Below are 17,396 nucleotides of genomic sequence, written 5' to 3'. Positions count from 1 at the left end.
CCTAAGAAATGGAATTAAATGGGTCATAGGGATGTATGCTTTTATGGAGTTTGCCGACTTGCCCTTTAGAACAACTATGCCAGTATACATTCCTTTTCTATATTCTTGATCAAATTTCGTTACTGATTTTGCCGTACTGACACACGAACCAAAGTAACTTGTCTTCTGTCTGGTTTCTATCTTCATAAAGTTCTTAAAAGTTCCTAATCTGCTGTTGGCATCTTTCTGTGCTATAATAAATAACCTTCTATGTGTATCCTTTTTTCTTTTTTCTGTATGTATATTTGCTATCACTTTAATTTTCGCAGAAAGGGGAAGTGAGCATGTCTTTAACCCTCTGTCCTGCGGTGTCCTGGGTGCTGGGTTATGGCATCAGTGCTCCTCACTTGCTCTTGCATGCCCTCCTCTACACTCCCACGGTTTGAGTTTTTGAGTCATCGTAAATCTGTATGTGTCATGGACTTAAAATGGCAAATATAAACTCGACATACTTTGTGTAGAATGGCAGTTAAACAACGTAATCTTTTCTGGGAATCACTGTTAAATCGGGGAATCTGTTAACGTTAAAAAAATGTAATAACGATTTTTGAAATTTTCGTTTTTAGGTATTAGAATATTTAAATGATCTGAAGCAATATTGGAAAAGAGGATACGGGTACACTATTAATAGTCGGTCCAGCTGCACCCTGTTTCAGGATATCTTCCAACACTTGGACAAAGCAATTGAACAGAAACAAAGGTAAAAACTTAATTTTTTTTAATGTGTCTTCTTAAATGCTCAACTGAACTTCTGGAAAATGTTTTATAATGGGTGATTTCAAAAAATAGTTTTGGGCCCCGTAGCTGTCTCTGTCGGTAGAGCATCCGACTTCGGCTCACGTCATGATCTCACAATTCGTGGGTTTGAGCCCCGTGCTGGCCTCTGTGATCACAGCTCAGAACCTGGAGCCTGCTTCGGTTTCTGTGTCTCCCCCTCTCTATGTTCCGTCCCCCACCTGTGCTCTGTCTCTCTGTCTCTCAAAAATAAAGATTAAAAAAATTTTTTTAATAGGTTTTGCTTGTGTTTTTAAAAAATAATAACTAGACATACAAAAGAATGAGATGACATATGTGAGTTATGAGATACATACACCCTTTGTTCAACCCAAGATCTAGAACGTTACTAATAATTCACATTTGCAGTGCTTCCCTTTTCCTGCCTCCTTGTGTTCCCTCTACTCCATGTCCCCTATAACCACTGTTCTGAATTTGCTGTATATCAATGCTTTGCCTCTTTAAAAGTAGTTTTTATTGTAAATGTATGTGTGCAAACAATATGTTTGGTTTTGCTTAGAGTCATATGCCTGTTGTCTTCTGGGACTTCCCCACCGCCCCCCCCCCCACCCCCAGCATTACATTTATAGTGTTCATCATATTGTTACCTATACTATAAAGTCAGAAAATAAACAATTTTATGTGGCGCCTAGGTGACTCAGTCGGTTAAGCATCTGACTTTTGATTTCTGCTCAGGTCATGATCTCATGGTTTGCGGGTTTGAGCCCCACATCAGGCTCTGCAGTGACAGCACAAAGTCTGCTTGGGATCCTCTTTCTCCTTTGCGTGTGTGTATGCCTTCTCTCTCTCTCTCTCTTTCTCTCTCTCAAAATAAATAAACTTAAAAAAATAAACATTTTTACTATAGTACAAGATTCAATGATATGTGATATTCAGTAACTAAATACCACAGTTTATGCTCTCTTTTGTCAGTGGACATTGGTAGTTTCTATTTTTTGCTGTTATGAAATAGTGTAATTAATTGTACATGGCTTGTGGTAGGAATTGCAAAATGTTTTTGAGTAAGACTCTCTCATGGAAAATCTTTTGTTAATCATACTTTTCAAGTTTTTTTTTTAAAACTTCTCATAATTTAAACCTGATAGAGTCTAAACCCCATTTTATTTGACAAATATGCTTCCATGAAAGCTTATGCATTCATAATTAGAGACAAAAATGCTATAAAGATGGAGACAGAAAGATGGAAGATTGTGTGTTTGTGTTTGCAATATTAAGTTTTTCATATATACATGTAGAGAGAGAATTTGTGTGTGTGTGTGTGTGTGTGTGTGTGTAGCTCCAGTTCATGAAGTTTTCTTGGGTTTGATGGGAGTTAGGGAGAAAACTCAATTGAGTATTTAGTTTCTGCTACCAAATGATTTTTGTGGGGCAAAATAGTCAAGGCAAGTTCTATCTTTGAGGTAAGCATGAACTTTTTCCTACTTAGTTTTATGAGTGGTTTATAACCCATAGACTTCATAAGATAACGGATCTTTTCTATTTGTTCATTGTTTCTGTCTCATTGTTGAACGTGTTTTGGGAATCTTGAAATTGTGTCAGAAAGATTCTTGAATAATTTTTTGTAAGATTTGCTATTATAATTTGATGCCAGACTTTAAGGTTAAGTTTATCTTCATGTTTCAAAATGAATATTACATTACAGAGTGAATTAAAGATGACCCAGATAAATGAAGAGATATACTATCTTTATGGATTGGAAGATAGATTGATCATTTGTAGACTGAATGCAGTCCCTGTCACAGTCCGTAGGTCTCTTTGTAGAAATTGAGAGGCTTATTCTAAAATGTATACAGAAATGCAAAGAAGCTTGAGGAGCTTAAACAATTTTGAAAGAAAAAAGAACAATAAAAACTTAAAAATATTTCACTTCAAAACTTACTATAAATCTATAGCCATAGACAAAAAGACCAATGGAATAGAATCAAGTCAATAAATAAACTCATAAATAAACCCTTATATGGTCAAGTTGCAACAAAGATGCCAAGGTCATGCATTGGAAAAAAGGATAGTCTTCAGCAGTTGGTGCTGGAACAGTTGGATAACCATGTGTTTAAAATGACACTTAGGCCCTTACTTGACACTATACAAGAGATAAAACTGTGAAACTCCTAGAAGAAAACATGGAAGTGAATCTTTGTGATCTTGGATTAGGTCAATATTTCATAGCTAAAAAGCCCAAAAAGCTCAATCTACAGCAAAATTGATGAAATGGACCTCCTCAAAATTAAAAATTTTTGTGCTTCTTGGGGTGCCTGGGTGGCTCAGTTGGTTGAGCATCCGACTTTGGCTCAGGTCATGATCTCACGGTTGACGAGTTCAAGCCCTGCGTCGGGCTGTGTGCTGATAGCTCAGAGCCTGGAGCCTGCTTCGGATTCTGTGTCTCCCTCTCTCTGCCCCTCCCCAGCTCATGTTCTGTCTCTCTCTGTCTCAAAAATAAACATTAAAAAAATTTTTTTAAAAATGTTTATGCTTCTAAAAATACTATTTGCAAAATGAGAAGATAAGCTATAGACTTGGAGAAAATATTTGCAAAATATACATATATGTTTAAGGATTTGAATCCAGAATACATAGAGATGTTACCTCCCAATAAGGAGACAAACTAATTTTTAAAAAGAGCATAAGATTTGAATGGACAGTTAAGAAGATATGTGGATGGCAAATAAGTACAAGAAAAGATGCTTTTAACATCATTAGATGTTAAAACCACAGTGAAATACCACCAGTATATTCCCAAACTGGTTTTGAAATGATTTGAAAATATATATATATGTATATGTCTCTTCCCCAAGTTCTTGACATAGGGCTCCTGAAACCCGTGGAATTTCCTGGGTGATAGGCGTATCTTTTGTTCTGAGGCAACTTTGGGTGGCACCCTGGACAGCTCCAGGATGAGCGTTGAAAGACCAAGCCTTGAGTAAGTAGAAGCTTGCAATTTTCAGCCCTGAGCCCCATTCTCTTGAGAAGGAAGGAGGATTGGAAATGGAGTTAATGATGAATCATGCTTGTGCGATGAAGATGTCATAAAAATCCAAAAAAACGTTTGTGGTTTCGGGAGCTCCTGGGTTGATGAACAAGTAGATGTGCCGAGAGAGTGAACTATTATGTAGTCCATGCCTCAAGAGGGCGTGGAAGCTCCGTGCCCCATCCCACAAACCTGGCCCTACCCATTGCTTCCATGTGGACATTCACCTGTATCCTTTATCGTATCCTTTTATAATAAACTGGTAATGTGTTTTCCTGAGTTTTGTGAGCTGCTCTGGCAAGTTAATAAGCCTACAAATCCTTTGATTTGTAGCCCAGTTGGATAGAAGCTGTGTGTAACCTGGGACTAACACTCATACTTGCAGTTGGTGCCTGGAAGGGGAGGGAGGAGCAGTCTCGTGGGACCGAGTCCTGAGTGGAATCTGACACTGGCTCCAGGTACACGGTGTCAGAGTTGAGTTAAGTTGTAGGATACCTGGCTGCTATCACAGAATCGCTGGGTGTGGGGAAAAAGCCCCACATGTTTGGTATCAGAAGTGGTAGGAGTATGTAGTGTGAGAGTAGAGGAGAAACACAGGAGGGGAAGCCCGGGTGTTTTTCATACTCACTGGCTAAAATTTAAGTTAAAAAGAAAAAAGACTGTCCTAAATGTTGGCAAGATGTGTAGGAACTAGAAGCTTTACACATTATGGGTGGGAATGTAAAATTTAATACAGCCACTTGGGAAAAGTTTGGCGGCTTCTTAAAAAGTTAAACATAAATCTACCATGATTTAGCAAATTTAGTCCAAAAGTACCCAATAGAAATGAAAATACATGTCTGCACAGACTTTTATGTGACTGTTTATTGCAGTATTTTTCATAGTAGGTAAAAACTGTAAACAATTCCTTTGTCCACCAGCTGATAAATGAATAAATGCAGGTCTTATGTCCGTGTGATGGAATACTACTCAGCAATGAAAAGGAATGAATTACTGACAGATGCAGCAAAATGAATGGCTTCTAAGATATGATGCTAACTGAAAGAAGCCTGTTGGAAAAAGGAGGGGGAAAGAATGAAATAGTCTTTTGGTAGAAGTGGAAATAATTTTTAATGAATTTAGCAACTCAGAAAAATCGAATCTTTCCTTAGAAATTTTGACAGGATGACTCCAAAATGCTTATGACATGTAATTGCTTGAAATGTGTTTTAATTATCAGTTCGCCTCCCTGCCTTGATAAAATACACTAAAATAATTGAGGAGTCAAAACAAAAAATCAGGGCTCTTGCAGTTCCATGAGATGATCTGGATTACTATAGACAGGACAGGCCGGTTTTTGTTTTAAATAGTTTTGTTTTTTAGAGCCCATTTTGGTTCACAGCAAGATTGAGCGGAAGCTAAAGAGACTTCCCAACATTCCCTTCCCCATAGCCGTCCCTACTATCACAATCGCCTGCCAGAGTTACTTTTTTTTTTTTTTTCAACGTTTATTTATTTTTGGGACAGAGAGAGACAGAGCACGAACGGGGGAGGGGCAGAGAGAGAGGGAGACACAGAATCGGAAACAGGCTCCAGGCTCCGAGCCATCCGCCCAGAGCCTGACGTGGGGCTCGAACTCACGGACCGCGAGATCGTGACCTGGCTGAAGTCGGACGCCCAACCGACTGCGCCACCCAGGCGCCCCAGAGTTACTTTTTAAAAACAGGTTTGAGAAATAGTTTCTATATCGTGTAGTTCATCCATTTACATTGTGCAGTTCTGTGGCTTTTAGTATATTCAAGAGTTGTGCAGCCGTCGCCACTGTTTAATTTTAGATCATTTTCACTCCCTGAGAGAGAAACCGTATGCCCATTAGCAGTCTCTCCCCATTTACCCAAACGCTCTGAGCAGCAGGCAGCCCCTAATCTACTTTCTTTCTCTATGGATTCGGGTTTTCTGGACATTTCATATAAGTGGAATCATGTAATATGTGTTCTTTGTGACCGGCTTCTTTGACTTAGCATAACGTTCTCAGGTTCATCTGTGTTGTAGCGTGTGTCAGTATTTCGTTCTTTTTATGGCTGAATAGTATTCTGTCGTGTGAATATACCATATTTTGTTCATTAATTGATATCTGGGTCCCATCCACATTTTTGCTCTCGTGCGTAATGCTTCCGTGAGCATTTGCGTACAGACTTTTGTGTGGTCCCGTTTTCATTTGGCTCGGGTATATGCCCAGAATGGAATTTCTAGGGAGTCATGAAGTTTGACTCTCGGGAGTTGTTAAAGAGTATTGAAACTGTAGCCATGTAGGCAATCTCTGACACGCGCTGGTTCCTGGGTGTGGTCTGTAGACAAAGCGTTCCAAGTTGAGGTTGCCCTGTTTACAGTGATCCAGATGACCTGCTGGGAGGTTTTCCTTGTTTTGTTTTTATCTTAAAGTGAAATTCCAGTTTTTAGCTTATTTTCTTACAATTTGTTTATCTTACCCACAGATGAAATACAGACGGAAAAATGGAACTAATTGAGGAATCATTACGTTAGGTAGTAGCCAACTCTGTACTCAGAAGCTAATGAGGCTAATTGTCGTGCATGGCTCCTGGGATCAGGTGCGGTAATACAGAGGCAGTGTGATGCTGTAGGCAGGTACTTGGATTTCATGGGAGTCCTGATTCTGCTTTATTGATGTTGCAGATTCCTCACTTCTGAAAGGGGGCTGCGTCTGCTGACTGACAGGGTTGTTGTGATAATGAAATGAGATAATGTCTTCAAAGCACTTCGTATAATATGATGTTTCCGTCAGCAAGATGAAGGAATTCTTACCCTCTTTTGGATGATTACTCCTTTATTTGCGGAGTTGTGAATTATTTGTGAATTAAAACGCCTATGATACATGTCAGGCAGTGTTTCAGGACCAGCAAACAATGATGAGTAAGACAGACTCATTGCACTTGTGACTTACAATCTAGAAAAAATAGAAATGTGTATCAAATTCACGGGTTAATGGTGTAACTGTTCATGTGAGATTGTGAAACGGTATAAACAGTCAAAGGAAGGAGAGTTTGAGCTTGTATGACAGCTGATCATGTTGGCCACTGCCTCCCTTTCTATCTGAGGAAGGAGAGACAGCAGTAATTGTGAAGAAACTGGCAGGTGCTTTTCAGGGACCGGTTATCTCTATACTAAAAGACTGATCAGATTTTTAAAAAGTATTTACGGGGGCGCCTGGGTGGCTCAGTCGGTTAAGCATCCGACTTCAGCCAGGTCACGATCTCGCGGTCCGTGAGTTCGAGCCCCGCGTCAGGCTCTGGGCTGATGGCTCAGAGTCTGGAGCCTGTTTCCGATTCTGTGTCTCCCTCTCTCTCTGCCCCTCCCCCGTTCATGCTCTGTCTCTCTCTGTCCCAAAAATAAATAAACGTTGAAAAAAAAATTAAAAAAAAAAAAGTATTTACGTAGCTGAATCAAGATTAAATTGTCTTGCCAAAATTACCTTGATTCCAAAACCAGACAAAGACCCCACTAAAAAGGAGAATTATAGACCAGTTTGTCTGATGAACATGGATGCAAAAGTCCTCAGCAAGATACTAGCCAATTGGATCCAATGATGCCTTAAAAGAATTATTCACCATGATCAAGTGGGATTTATACCTGGGATGCAGGGCTGGTTCAATATCCGCAAAACAACCAATGTGATTCATCACATCAATAAAAGAAAGGACAAGAACCACATGATCCTCTCAATAGATGCAGAGAAAGCACTTGAAAAAATACAGCATCCTTTCTTCATAAAAACCCTCAAGAAAGTAGGGATAGAAGGATCGTACCTCAACGAAAGACACACTGCTGATATATCCTCAATGGGGAAAAACTGAGAGCCTTCCCTCTAAGGTCAGGACAGGGATGTCCACTGTAACCACTGTTAACTCAACAGACTATTGGAAGTCCTAGCCTCAGCAATCAGACAACACAAAAGAATAAAAGGTATCCAAATCAGCAAGGAGGAAGTCAAACTTTCACCCTTCACAGATGACATGATTCTCTATTTGGAAAACCCAAAAGATTCCACCAAAAAACTGCTAGAACTAATCCATGAATTCAGCAAAGTCACAGGATATAAAATCAATGCACAGAAATCAGTTGCATTTCTATACATCAATAGTGAAGCAGCAGAAAGTGAAATCAAGGAATTGATCTTGTTTACAATTGCACCAAAAACCATTAAATACCTAGGACTAACCCTAATCATAGATGTAAAAGATCTATATGTTGAAAACTATAGAAAACTTATGAAGGAATTGAAGAAGACACAAAGAAATGGAAAAACATTCCATGCTCATGGATTGGAAGAATAAATATTGTTAAAATGTCAATACTACCCAAAACAATCTATACATTCAATGCAATCCCAATCAAAATTGCACCAGCATTCTTAAAGCCAGACAAACAATCCTAAAATTTGTATGGAACCACAAACGACCCCAAATAGCCAAAGTAATATTGAAAAAGAAAACCAAAGCAGGAGGCATCACAATCCCAGACTTTAGCCTCTACTACAACACTGTAATCATCAAAACAGTATGGTACTGGCATAAAACAGACACATAGACCAATGGAATAGAATAGAGAACCCAGAATTGGACCCACAGATGTATGGCCAACTCATCTTTGACAAAGCAGGAAAGAGTATCCAATGGAAAAAAGTCTCTTTAGCAAATGGTGCTGGGAGAAATGGACAGCAACATGTCGAAGAATGAAACTAGACCACTTTTCTTACACCACAAAAATAAACTCAAAATGGATGAAAGACCTAAATGTAAGACAGGAAACCATCAAAACCCTAGAGGAGAAAGCAGGCAACAACCTCTTTGACCTCAGCCGCAGCAATTTCTTACTCAACATGCCTCCAGAGGCAAGGGAAACAAAAGCAAAAAATGAACTATTGAGACCTCATCAAAATAAAAAGCTTCAGCACAGCAAAGGAAACAATCAGCAAAACTAGAAGGCAACCGATGGAATGGGAGAAGATATTTGCAAATGACATACCAGATAAAGGGTTAGTATCCAAAATCTATAAAGAACTTATCAAACTCAGCACCCAAAAACCAAATAATCCAGTGAAGAAATGGGCAAAAGACATGAAGAGACACTTTTCTAAAGAAGACATCCAGATGGCTTGCAGACCCATGAAAAATGCTCAACGTCACTCATCATCAGGGAAAAACAAATTCAAACCACAATGAGATACCACCTCACACCTGACAGAATGGCTAACGTTAACAACTCAGGCAACAAGAGGTGTTGGCAAGGATGCGGAGAAAGAGGATCTCTTTTGTACTGTTTATGGGAATACCAACTGGGGCAGCCACTCTGGAAAACAGTATGAAGGTTCCTCAAAAAATTAAAAATAGAACTACCCTATGACCCAGCAATTGCACTACTGGGTATTTATGCAAAGGGTACAGGAGTGCTGTTTCGAAGGGGCACATGCACCCCCATGTTTATAGCAGCACTATCGACAATAGCCAAAGTATGGAAAGAGCCCAAAAGTCCATCGATGAATGAATGAATGAATGAATGAAGATGTAGTGTGTGTGTGTGTGTGTGTGTGTGTGTGTGTGTGATGGAGTACTACTCGACAATCAAAAAGAATGAAATTCTGCTGTTTGCAACAATGTAGAGTGTATTATGCTAAGTGAAATTAGAGAAAAACAAATATATGACTTCACTCATATATGGAATTTAAGACACAAAACAGATAAACATAAGGGAAGGGAAACAAAAATAATATAAAAACAGGGAGGGAGACAAAACATAAGAGACTCTTAAATATAGAGAACCAGCTGAGGGTTGCTGGAGGGGTTGTGGGTGGGGGGGATGGGCTAAGTGGGCAAGGGACATTAAGGAGGACACTTGCTGAGGAGAGCGCTAGGTGTTACATGTAGAGGATGAATCACTGGAATCGAATCCTGAAATCATTGCACTATATGCTCACTAACTTGGATGTAAATTTTAAATTTTTTTTTTTCAACGTTTATTTATTTTTGGGACAGAGAGAGACAGAGCACAAACGGGGGAGGGGCAGAGAGAGAGGGAGACACAGAATCGGAAACAGGCTCCAGGCTCCGAGCCATCAGCCCAGAGCCCGACGCGGGGCTCAAACTCACGGACCGCGAGATCGTGACCTGGCTGAAGTCGGACGCTTAACCGACTGCGCCACCCACGCGCCCCATTTGGATGTAAATTTAAAAAAAAATTTTTTTTAAATAAAAATTTTAAAAAACAGCTAAAAAAATTAAATCTTCTTAAATAGAGGGAAGAAGGTATATTTAGAGACTTCTATCATATTTCTGTCCAAAAAAGCAGATTGATAGGATTTTAGGAGCAGTGCTACATTTAAGAATGCTTCTCCAGCTCTCTTTGAGGAAGACGCGGTCGCAGCCGGAGCGGTGCTTTGGAGGCTCCCGCGCCTGCTCCTGACTCACCGCTGTTCGCTCTCGCCGAGGAACGAGTCGGTCAGGAAGCCGCAGCCATGGCTTTTAAAGACACCGGGAAGACCCCCGTGGAACCGGAGGTGGCGATTCACCGACTTAGAATCACTCTAACCAGCCGCGACGCAAAATCTTTGGAGAAGGCGTGTGCCGACTTGATCAGAGGCACCAAGGAAAAGAATCTCAAAGTAAAAGGACCGGTTCGGATGCCCACCAAGACTCTGAGAATCACTACAAGAAAAACTCCTTGTGGTGAAGGTTCTAAGACTTGGGATCGTTTTCAGATGAGGATCCACAAGCGGCTCATCGATTTGCACAGTCCATCTGAGATTGTTAAGCAGATTACTTCCGTCAGTATTGAGCCAGGAGTTGAGGTGGAAGTCACCATTGCAGATGCTTAAATCGGCCTTTTAATAAATTGGTTATCAGTTAAAAAAAAAAGAATACTTCTACAGAAAACCAACATATGCTCAGCAAAGAGAATAATAGCGTTTTAAAAAATTAATAGATTTTGTGTCTTAGAGCAGTTTTAAGTTCACACCAGTTTGGAGTGGGAGTTCTAGAGTTCCCAACTACCTTCCCCTCCGCATACACAGCCTCCCTCAACATTAATATCACACACACAGTGGTAGGATGAGACTTCAATAGATTTTTCTGACCCATTCTATCAGAACATTAACCTTTCTTCTTTGCGACTCTTAAAATCTTTTTTGTATTTGTGTTTAGAGTCTGTGTGTATGTTTATGAGCAGTATTTTGTCATCCTGTTGTCTGAGGGAGATGTCTCTCACTTCATGGTGGAGCCCCCAGGCTACGTTTGCGTTCCGTGTACTACTGCGTAGGCAGGCTGTTCCCTCTTTATGTTCACGGTCAATCAGAGATCGGCTTCCGAGTTTATGAATACTTCTTCAACATAATTTTAGGAGCCTGGTTTTACTTCACAGAAAAACTGGAGATTACAAACAATGTTAATTGGCGAGGGTCCGCATTTTGGCTGCGTATAGCTGCCCTTCAAGCTCAGGGTCCTTTACTCTTATTAGGATCTTGACTTTTATTTTCCTCCTTGAACCATCACCACAGTGATGGGATTAAAGTTAAAACAAGTACATTCACTATTTAAGCAAATTTAAGCAGCTTTTGCCTTTTAAGCAGCTGTGATTAGAAAAGCAGGTTGCGGAGGGGTGCCTGGGTGACTCAATTAGGCATCCTCTGTTGGCTCAGGTCATGATCTCATGGTTGGTGAGTTCGAGCCCCATATCAGGCTCTGTGCTGACAGCTCAGCGCCTGGAGCCTGCTTCAGATTCTGTGTCTCTCTTTCTCTCTGCCCTTCCCCTGTTCTCTTTCTCTCTCTCTCTCTCAAACATTAAAAAAATTAAAAAAAAAGACTGGATTTACTAAAGGGATGAGACTATATGGATTTTATTCTACTGTACCCATTCCCCATTATCTCTGTTGATATATTTTTATCTTTTTAGATCGGGGTAATTCAATAAGTCACTTCTTTTTTAAAATAAGGTTTATATTCTGGACTGTAATTGCTTAGCCTCATGAGAGCTTTGATTTCATCATGGATAATCTCAGACGCTGAAATTGACTGCTGTCAATATTTGTTACTCTCATTAAACTTACTAACTTTGTCTACTTTTTCACTGACTCTCAAATCTTGATATTTTCAGATTTTGCCGTTGAACAAGGGTATGGCTTTTTAACGTTGTGTAGTTCCATATTTTAACATAAGATGGCAGCATTGAAATTCACGTGGCAACAAGTGATTTTATTTTTATTTAGTTTTTATAATTTTTTAAAGTTTATTCATTTATTATTTCCAAGAGAGGGAGAGACATGGAGAGCCTGCACAAGTGGGGGAGGGGTAGACACACACACACACACAGAATCCAACGCAGGCTCCAGGCTCTGAGCTGTCAGCACAGAGCCCAACTTGGGGCTTGAACTCAACAACCATGAGATCATGACCTGAGCTGAAGTCAGACACTTAACCGACTGGCCCACCCCGGTGTCCCAACGGGTGATTTTAAATAGCTGTTTGGGTCATTTGGCCCGTGGGAATTAGGGAGGGGGGCTTGTCTTTTAAAGTTCTTGGAAATGTGTGCAGATTCTAAGTCCTCAGGACGTGTGTGCCGGTCTTTCTGCTCCCTTTCTGCAGTCAGGGTTCCATGGAGTCCAGGTGGATGTTCCAGCAAACTCTGGGAGTGCTGCCTGTCGAAAGAAACTGGACAAATAAAGATTAAAATGTAACTAGTCTGGCTGTGCCAATGTCCATCTGGTTTTGGGAAAAAAATTTGGACTCTCCGTAGAGCATAGGTGTGTGGTGTCTGGAACTTTATCTCGGTGTCCGCTCCTCGGTGCCTAGAACGAGCACGGGGCACATACAGTTGGTGGTCGGTACGCATCACAGGAGTGTCTGCAGTCCTCTCTTTCTCTCCCGTCCGTTGTCCCTCTTTTAGTCCGGGCTTCCGTCATGCAGGCGTCCCAGCCGCAAACTGCCTCATTCTGGACTCTGCCTCCCTCACCTTCTACCTCTACTCACCGTGTTCGTTCTGTATTTGTCGTTTTGTGGGGTTTTTTGGTTTTGCTTCCAGATTTAGATCTGTTCCTTCCACGTTTTTTACCCCACCGCTCCGCCCTCAGTTCAGGCCAGTATCTTTCTCTTAGATTTCAGCAACTGCTTCTAAGTGCTTGCCTGGCCTCAGCGTCCGCCCGCCTGACTCCCGTGTATTATGCAGGCGGTAGAGGGTGTACATCTAAGTTACTGTCTCAGGGAGCTCATGTCCTAGTTTGGAGGATATTTATATAACAGCACTGAAACCGGTTTTTAATTTTTTTTTTTTCAACGTTTATTTATTTTTGGGACAGAGAGAGACAGAGCATGAACGGGGGAGGGGCAGAGAGAGAGGGAGACACAGAATCGGAAACAGGCTCCAGGCTCTGAGCCATCAGCCCAGAGCCCGACGCGGGGCTCGAACTCACGGAGCGCGAGATCGTGACCTGGCTGAAGTCGGACGCTTAACCGACTGCGCCACCCAGGCGCCCCTGAAACCGGTTTTTAAAAAAGCGCTCAAGGAGAATGAATTTGAACTTTGGAATTTGGTAAAGGCTTTATGGGACGAGTCCTTGAGGTTGGTCACTGAAGACTTCTTTCAGTAACCTCAGTGTATCCACCCTTAATACTCGTTTTAATTTCTTTAAAAGATTTTATTGACCTATCATTGATGTAAAGTTAAGTGGTACATATTTAAAGTATACAATTTGCTGAGTTTTTACATACGTACATATATGTGAAACCGTCAGCGAAAGCAAGATAACGGAATATCCATCCTGTGCAAAGATTTCTTTGTGACTCTTTCCACCTGCCCCCATCCCCAGGCCAGCCGCTGATCTGTTTTCTGTCACTCTCTAGAGTGACCTATTTTTTCTAGATTTTAGATAATGGAACCATCTACTGTATACATTTTTTGATTTGACTTCTAGCATAATGGTTAGGAGATTCACCCACGTTGTTAGGGGTTGTTAGGCAGTCAGTCCTTTTTGTTTTTGTGTTTTTTTTTTTTTTTTAACGCTTATTTTTGAGACAGAGAGAGACAGAACATGAACGGGGGAGGGTCAGAGAGAGGGGAGACACAGAATCTGAAACAGGCTCCAGGCTCTGAGCTATCAGCACAGGGCCCGACGCGGGGCTCGAACTCGCGGACCACGAGATCATGACCTGAGCCGAAGTCGGCCGCTTAACCAACTGAGCCACCCAGGCGCCCCAGTCAGTCCTTTTTAAAGCTGAATGGTATTCCATCATACGGACACACGCCAGTTCGCCGATCCATTCCCCCTGCGGTGGATGTTAGGTGGTTTCCCGTTCAAGGCTATTCCACGTGAAGCTGCTGTGAACTTCGGTTGTCCTGCTGTGGACCTGTGCCTTCTTTCCTGCCGGGTGACACCTAGTCATAGAATAGCTGAGTCCCCTGTCGGTGAACGTTTCCCTTTCTTGAGAATCAGCCAAACTCTTCCTGTCCACCGGTGAGAGCTGACTCACTCTACATTCTGGCTGACGCTTGGTGTGGTAGGTCTTTGTAATTTGTGCAGTTCTGATGGGCGCAGCTCCTCATTGTAGTGTTTGCATTTCCCTAAAGACTGTTGATGTGCACCTCCCTTCCAGGTGCTCATTTACCACCCTAGTGTAATCTGCCGAAGTGTCTTCCCATCTTTTGCCGTTTTGGAAGCGGGTTGTTTCTCATCTTTTATCGTTGTCAGAGTTCTTTGTACATATTCTGGGTACATTTCTCAGATTTATGCCCTACAGATATATTCTCCTAGTCTGGGGTTTGCCTTTTTGTTTTTGTAAAAATGTCCTTTTTGGGCTGATGGTGCCCTGCTATGGAGGCAGGTGCCCCCGAGCGTGTGTTTGGTCCGTGTACGTTGGGAGGTTTTCCTAGTCTGCATTATGGGAAACAGACTACTCCTGGCCCTGGGCTAGCTTTGGGAATGGTTTCACCTGTTCCTTCCCAGTGTTTTTCCCTGGATTTGGATGGTTTTCTCAACTGTGTGCGGATCGGTGCCAGCTGCAACGTCGAGGTGCTGGTCTCTCTTCTCTGGAACTCGGTCCTGTGAATTCCGGCCAGTGTGGCCTCCCTGAGCCCTGGGTCCTGTCTCATCCACACGGGAAGGCGGTCACGCTCCGCCCGGGCTCCCCTTCCCCGTGCTGCTGCCTGGAAACAGTGCAGCTGGGGGAGCCACTTAGCTTTTCGCGCTCCTCCTCTGCCTCGTGCTGAGCGCCTCAGAACCACTGCCCCATGTAGATTTTCAGGCTTCAGGTAAATCTGGTCCCTGTCGCTCCGTCTTGGCTGAAAGTGGGTTATTTCAGTTGTATTTTTGCCTGAGAAAAAAACTTTATGCTCAAGCTGTTTTAGTTCTACATTTGTGCTAAGCTCTCAGTCATACTGATGCTTCCCCAGATGTCTCACGGGGCTGATGTTTCAGTCAGATGTATAAACAGACTTAAAAAATATCTCTTTTCCCTGGTAATTTTTTTCCCAGAGCATCTCCTGTGTCTGGCACTTAACGTTGGTGTCCTTACGTAAGTATGGGAATTGTCTGAGTTGTGTGAAGCTGGGTTTGAATTCCTGGATCGCAATTAAAAACGTACTCGGTGTCATATTGGTTGACAGTGAAACATGAATTAAGAGTTTGGGAAGATCTGAGCTGAGTACGTGTAGAGGAAAAACCTGCAGTTATCAGTTGTTTTTATGATTGACCTTCTTTGTGTGACTTTTAAGTACTTTCTTGAGGTGTTTTGCGTACATTGAACATACATAGTCATCAACCCTCGTGTAACAACGTAATTTGAGACTTCAAATTCAATTTTGTTTTTTATTGAAGATTTAGTAAAATCTCCTTACCAACTTGTGTACGTAAAAGGGGGCTGTTAATTTGGAGAACTACATTCTTACCTCGCTAGGTAGAGTTAGGTAATCTGCTTGCCTTTTTCTTATTTCTGTGGTTCTCTGTATTTGTTAATAGAGAATATTGATTTGTTTCCTTATATTTGTATTAATAGTTTACATTTTCTATGATGTTTTTTCCTTCTTAAAGCTAAAATGTGCCTCTTTTTTAAAAGTGGTTTTGTCACGTTTTGGAAAATGTAACATTCCAAAATGCATTTGATAAAAATGCATTTTTATCAAAAGAAGAGAACAGAGTTACTGGTATCCTATTTCACGTCTTTGTATCCTTGTTGTTTGGGAGACTGTTCTAAGAATTCTAAAGTATAGTTGTTACAAGTCAGGGATAGACGTGAACTTGACAAACGTGACCAATGGATCATAGAACTCTGTGTTGGGGACACCTGGGTGGCTCAGTCAGGCGCCTGACTCTCGATTTCGGCTCAGGTGGTGATCTCACCGTCGTGAGTTCGGTCTCTGCGCAGACAGTGTGGACCCTGCTTGGGACTGGATTCTCTGTCGTCCTCTCGCTCTGCCCCTCCCCCACTCGTGTGCTGTCTTTCTCGCAAAATAAATAAACGTTAAAAAGAAAAGAAATCTGTGTTGGTTGATGGATCAGAATACGGAAAATACAGAAAGATTTCATCGGCTCAGACATTTGAAATACAGGCCTCATTAGGGTAAGATTACTAGGCTTCCCCGGAGCCCACGTGGTGCAGGAAGCACAAACAGGTGCGGGCCGGACCTGCCCCGCTGTCCCTCAGGATGTCAGACCGTGACACGCAGCGCGGGGAGTCTCGGCTCCCAAGGCTGTACTCCCAGTTCCGTGGGTTCGTGTGTTTCTCAGGGATGAAGTCCCAGTCCGTGGGTCAGATTCTCAGTGGTCGTGTGTCCCCAGAAGCTTACGGCTTCAGTAGGTATCGAATCCGTGCCTCGGTACCGAGGGCCCGGCGGCTCCTGCTCTAACAACACTGACGTCTTTCCGCCAGAAGACTGCGTTCTTTTGTTACAGATGAGAACGTGGTACCTCCCGTGGGGACACCCTGAACCTCCCAACCTTGTTCCTGGGATGGTCACGACAGAGAAGGCCACACGGAACCAGAGAGAGAGTGGGATGTAGTGTCTTTGGATTGCCTTCAACGGTCCAGTGAAAAAAATTATGTGCCGTGGTCTTAAATTAGGAATCGAATAAACTGAGAAGTGGTGTTTCCCCCCACATTCTTTCCCCTTTTATCCTCCCGCACATTATAGTCTCTCATTCCTCGTGTTCTGACCCCCCACGCCAACACACACGCACACTCCCTTACTTCCTCATTCAGACACACACACGTCCTACCCATTTCCCGTTGCCAATATTTCGGGCTTAATCATAGGCCAGCTTTGCTTTGAAGAAGCTTGGGAATGAAACCCACCAAAGTTCTCCCGCCGCCTCAGGACTCTGGTGTATTCAAGGAGAAGCTGGGGATTTGGTTCTTTCAGTAGCAGGCGGGCCTCACTGGATGTAAATCAGTTCCTAGTGGACGGCCCAGAGCATTTCTGAGATTTATTTTCTGTTAGGAGACAGAGCAAAGAGTGGGGTGTTCTTGAAATAGAACCACTTAACTTCAGAGAAATTATTGATTTACTTTAGAGAACCTGGTACATATCTTTAACGGCTTCTGATAAAAATAGGGCCATAAAT

The 17,396-nt window shown here is 42.1% G+C and overlaps 2 protein-coding genes across 7 annotated transcripts in view; both read left to right on the top strand.

Moving 5' to 3' along the window:
- Positions 1–17,396, top strand: part of MINPP1 (multiple inositol-polyphosphate phosphatase 1) — a 50,982-nt gene that overhangs the window by 16,800 nt on the left and 16,786 nt on the right. For 3 of the 4 annotated variants that reach the window (XR_004344232.1, XM_030334425.1, XM_030334426.1), the window contains exon 4: positions 606–739. The exons of the other annotated variant lie outside the window; for it this stretch is intronic. Coding sequence is in view for 2 of the 3 variants with exons in the window: in XM_030334425.1 (XP_030190285.1) it covers positions 606–739 (134 nt within the window). In the remaining variant the exon portion in view is untranslated. The remainder of the gene's footprint in view (positions 1–605; positions 740–17,396) is intronic. 4 annotated transcript variants of the gene reach the window in all.
- On the top strand, positions 993–10,707 carry LOC115527049 (40S ribosomal protein S20-like). 3 transcript variants are annotated; one of them, XM_032595174.1, is made up of 3 exons: positions 1,000–1,004; positions 2,577–2,579; positions 10,281–10,707. In XM_032595174.1, exon 3 carries the CDS (start codon positions 10,308–10,310, stop codon positions 10,665–10,667), a length of 360 nt encoding a protein of 119 aa, XP_032451065.1. In that variant the 5' UTR covers positions 1,000–1,004; positions 2,577–2,579; positions 10,281–10,307; the 3' UTR covers positions 10,668–10,707. The 3 variants fall into 3 exon arrangements, 2 of the variants coding, with proteins under 2 accessions (XP_032451065.1, XP_032451064.1); XR_004344233.1 differs by lacking the exon at positions 2,577–2,579 and having other exon boundaries at positions 993–1,004; positions 10,586–10,707; XM_032595173.1 differs by lacking the exon at positions 1,000–1,004 and having other exon boundaries at positions 10,201–10,707.

The sequence above is a fragment of the Lynx canadensis genome, chromosome D2 (genome assembly GCF_007474595.2).
Source record: "Lynx canadensis isolate LIC74 chromosome D2, mLynCan4.pri.v2, whole genome shotgun sequence".
Lineage (NCBI taxonomy): Eukaryota > Metazoa > Chordata > Mammalia > Carnivora > Felidae > Lynx > Lynx canadensis.
The sequence above is the reverse complement of the archived record's forward strand: the minus strand, read 5'-3'. Positions and strand labels throughout refer to the sequence as shown.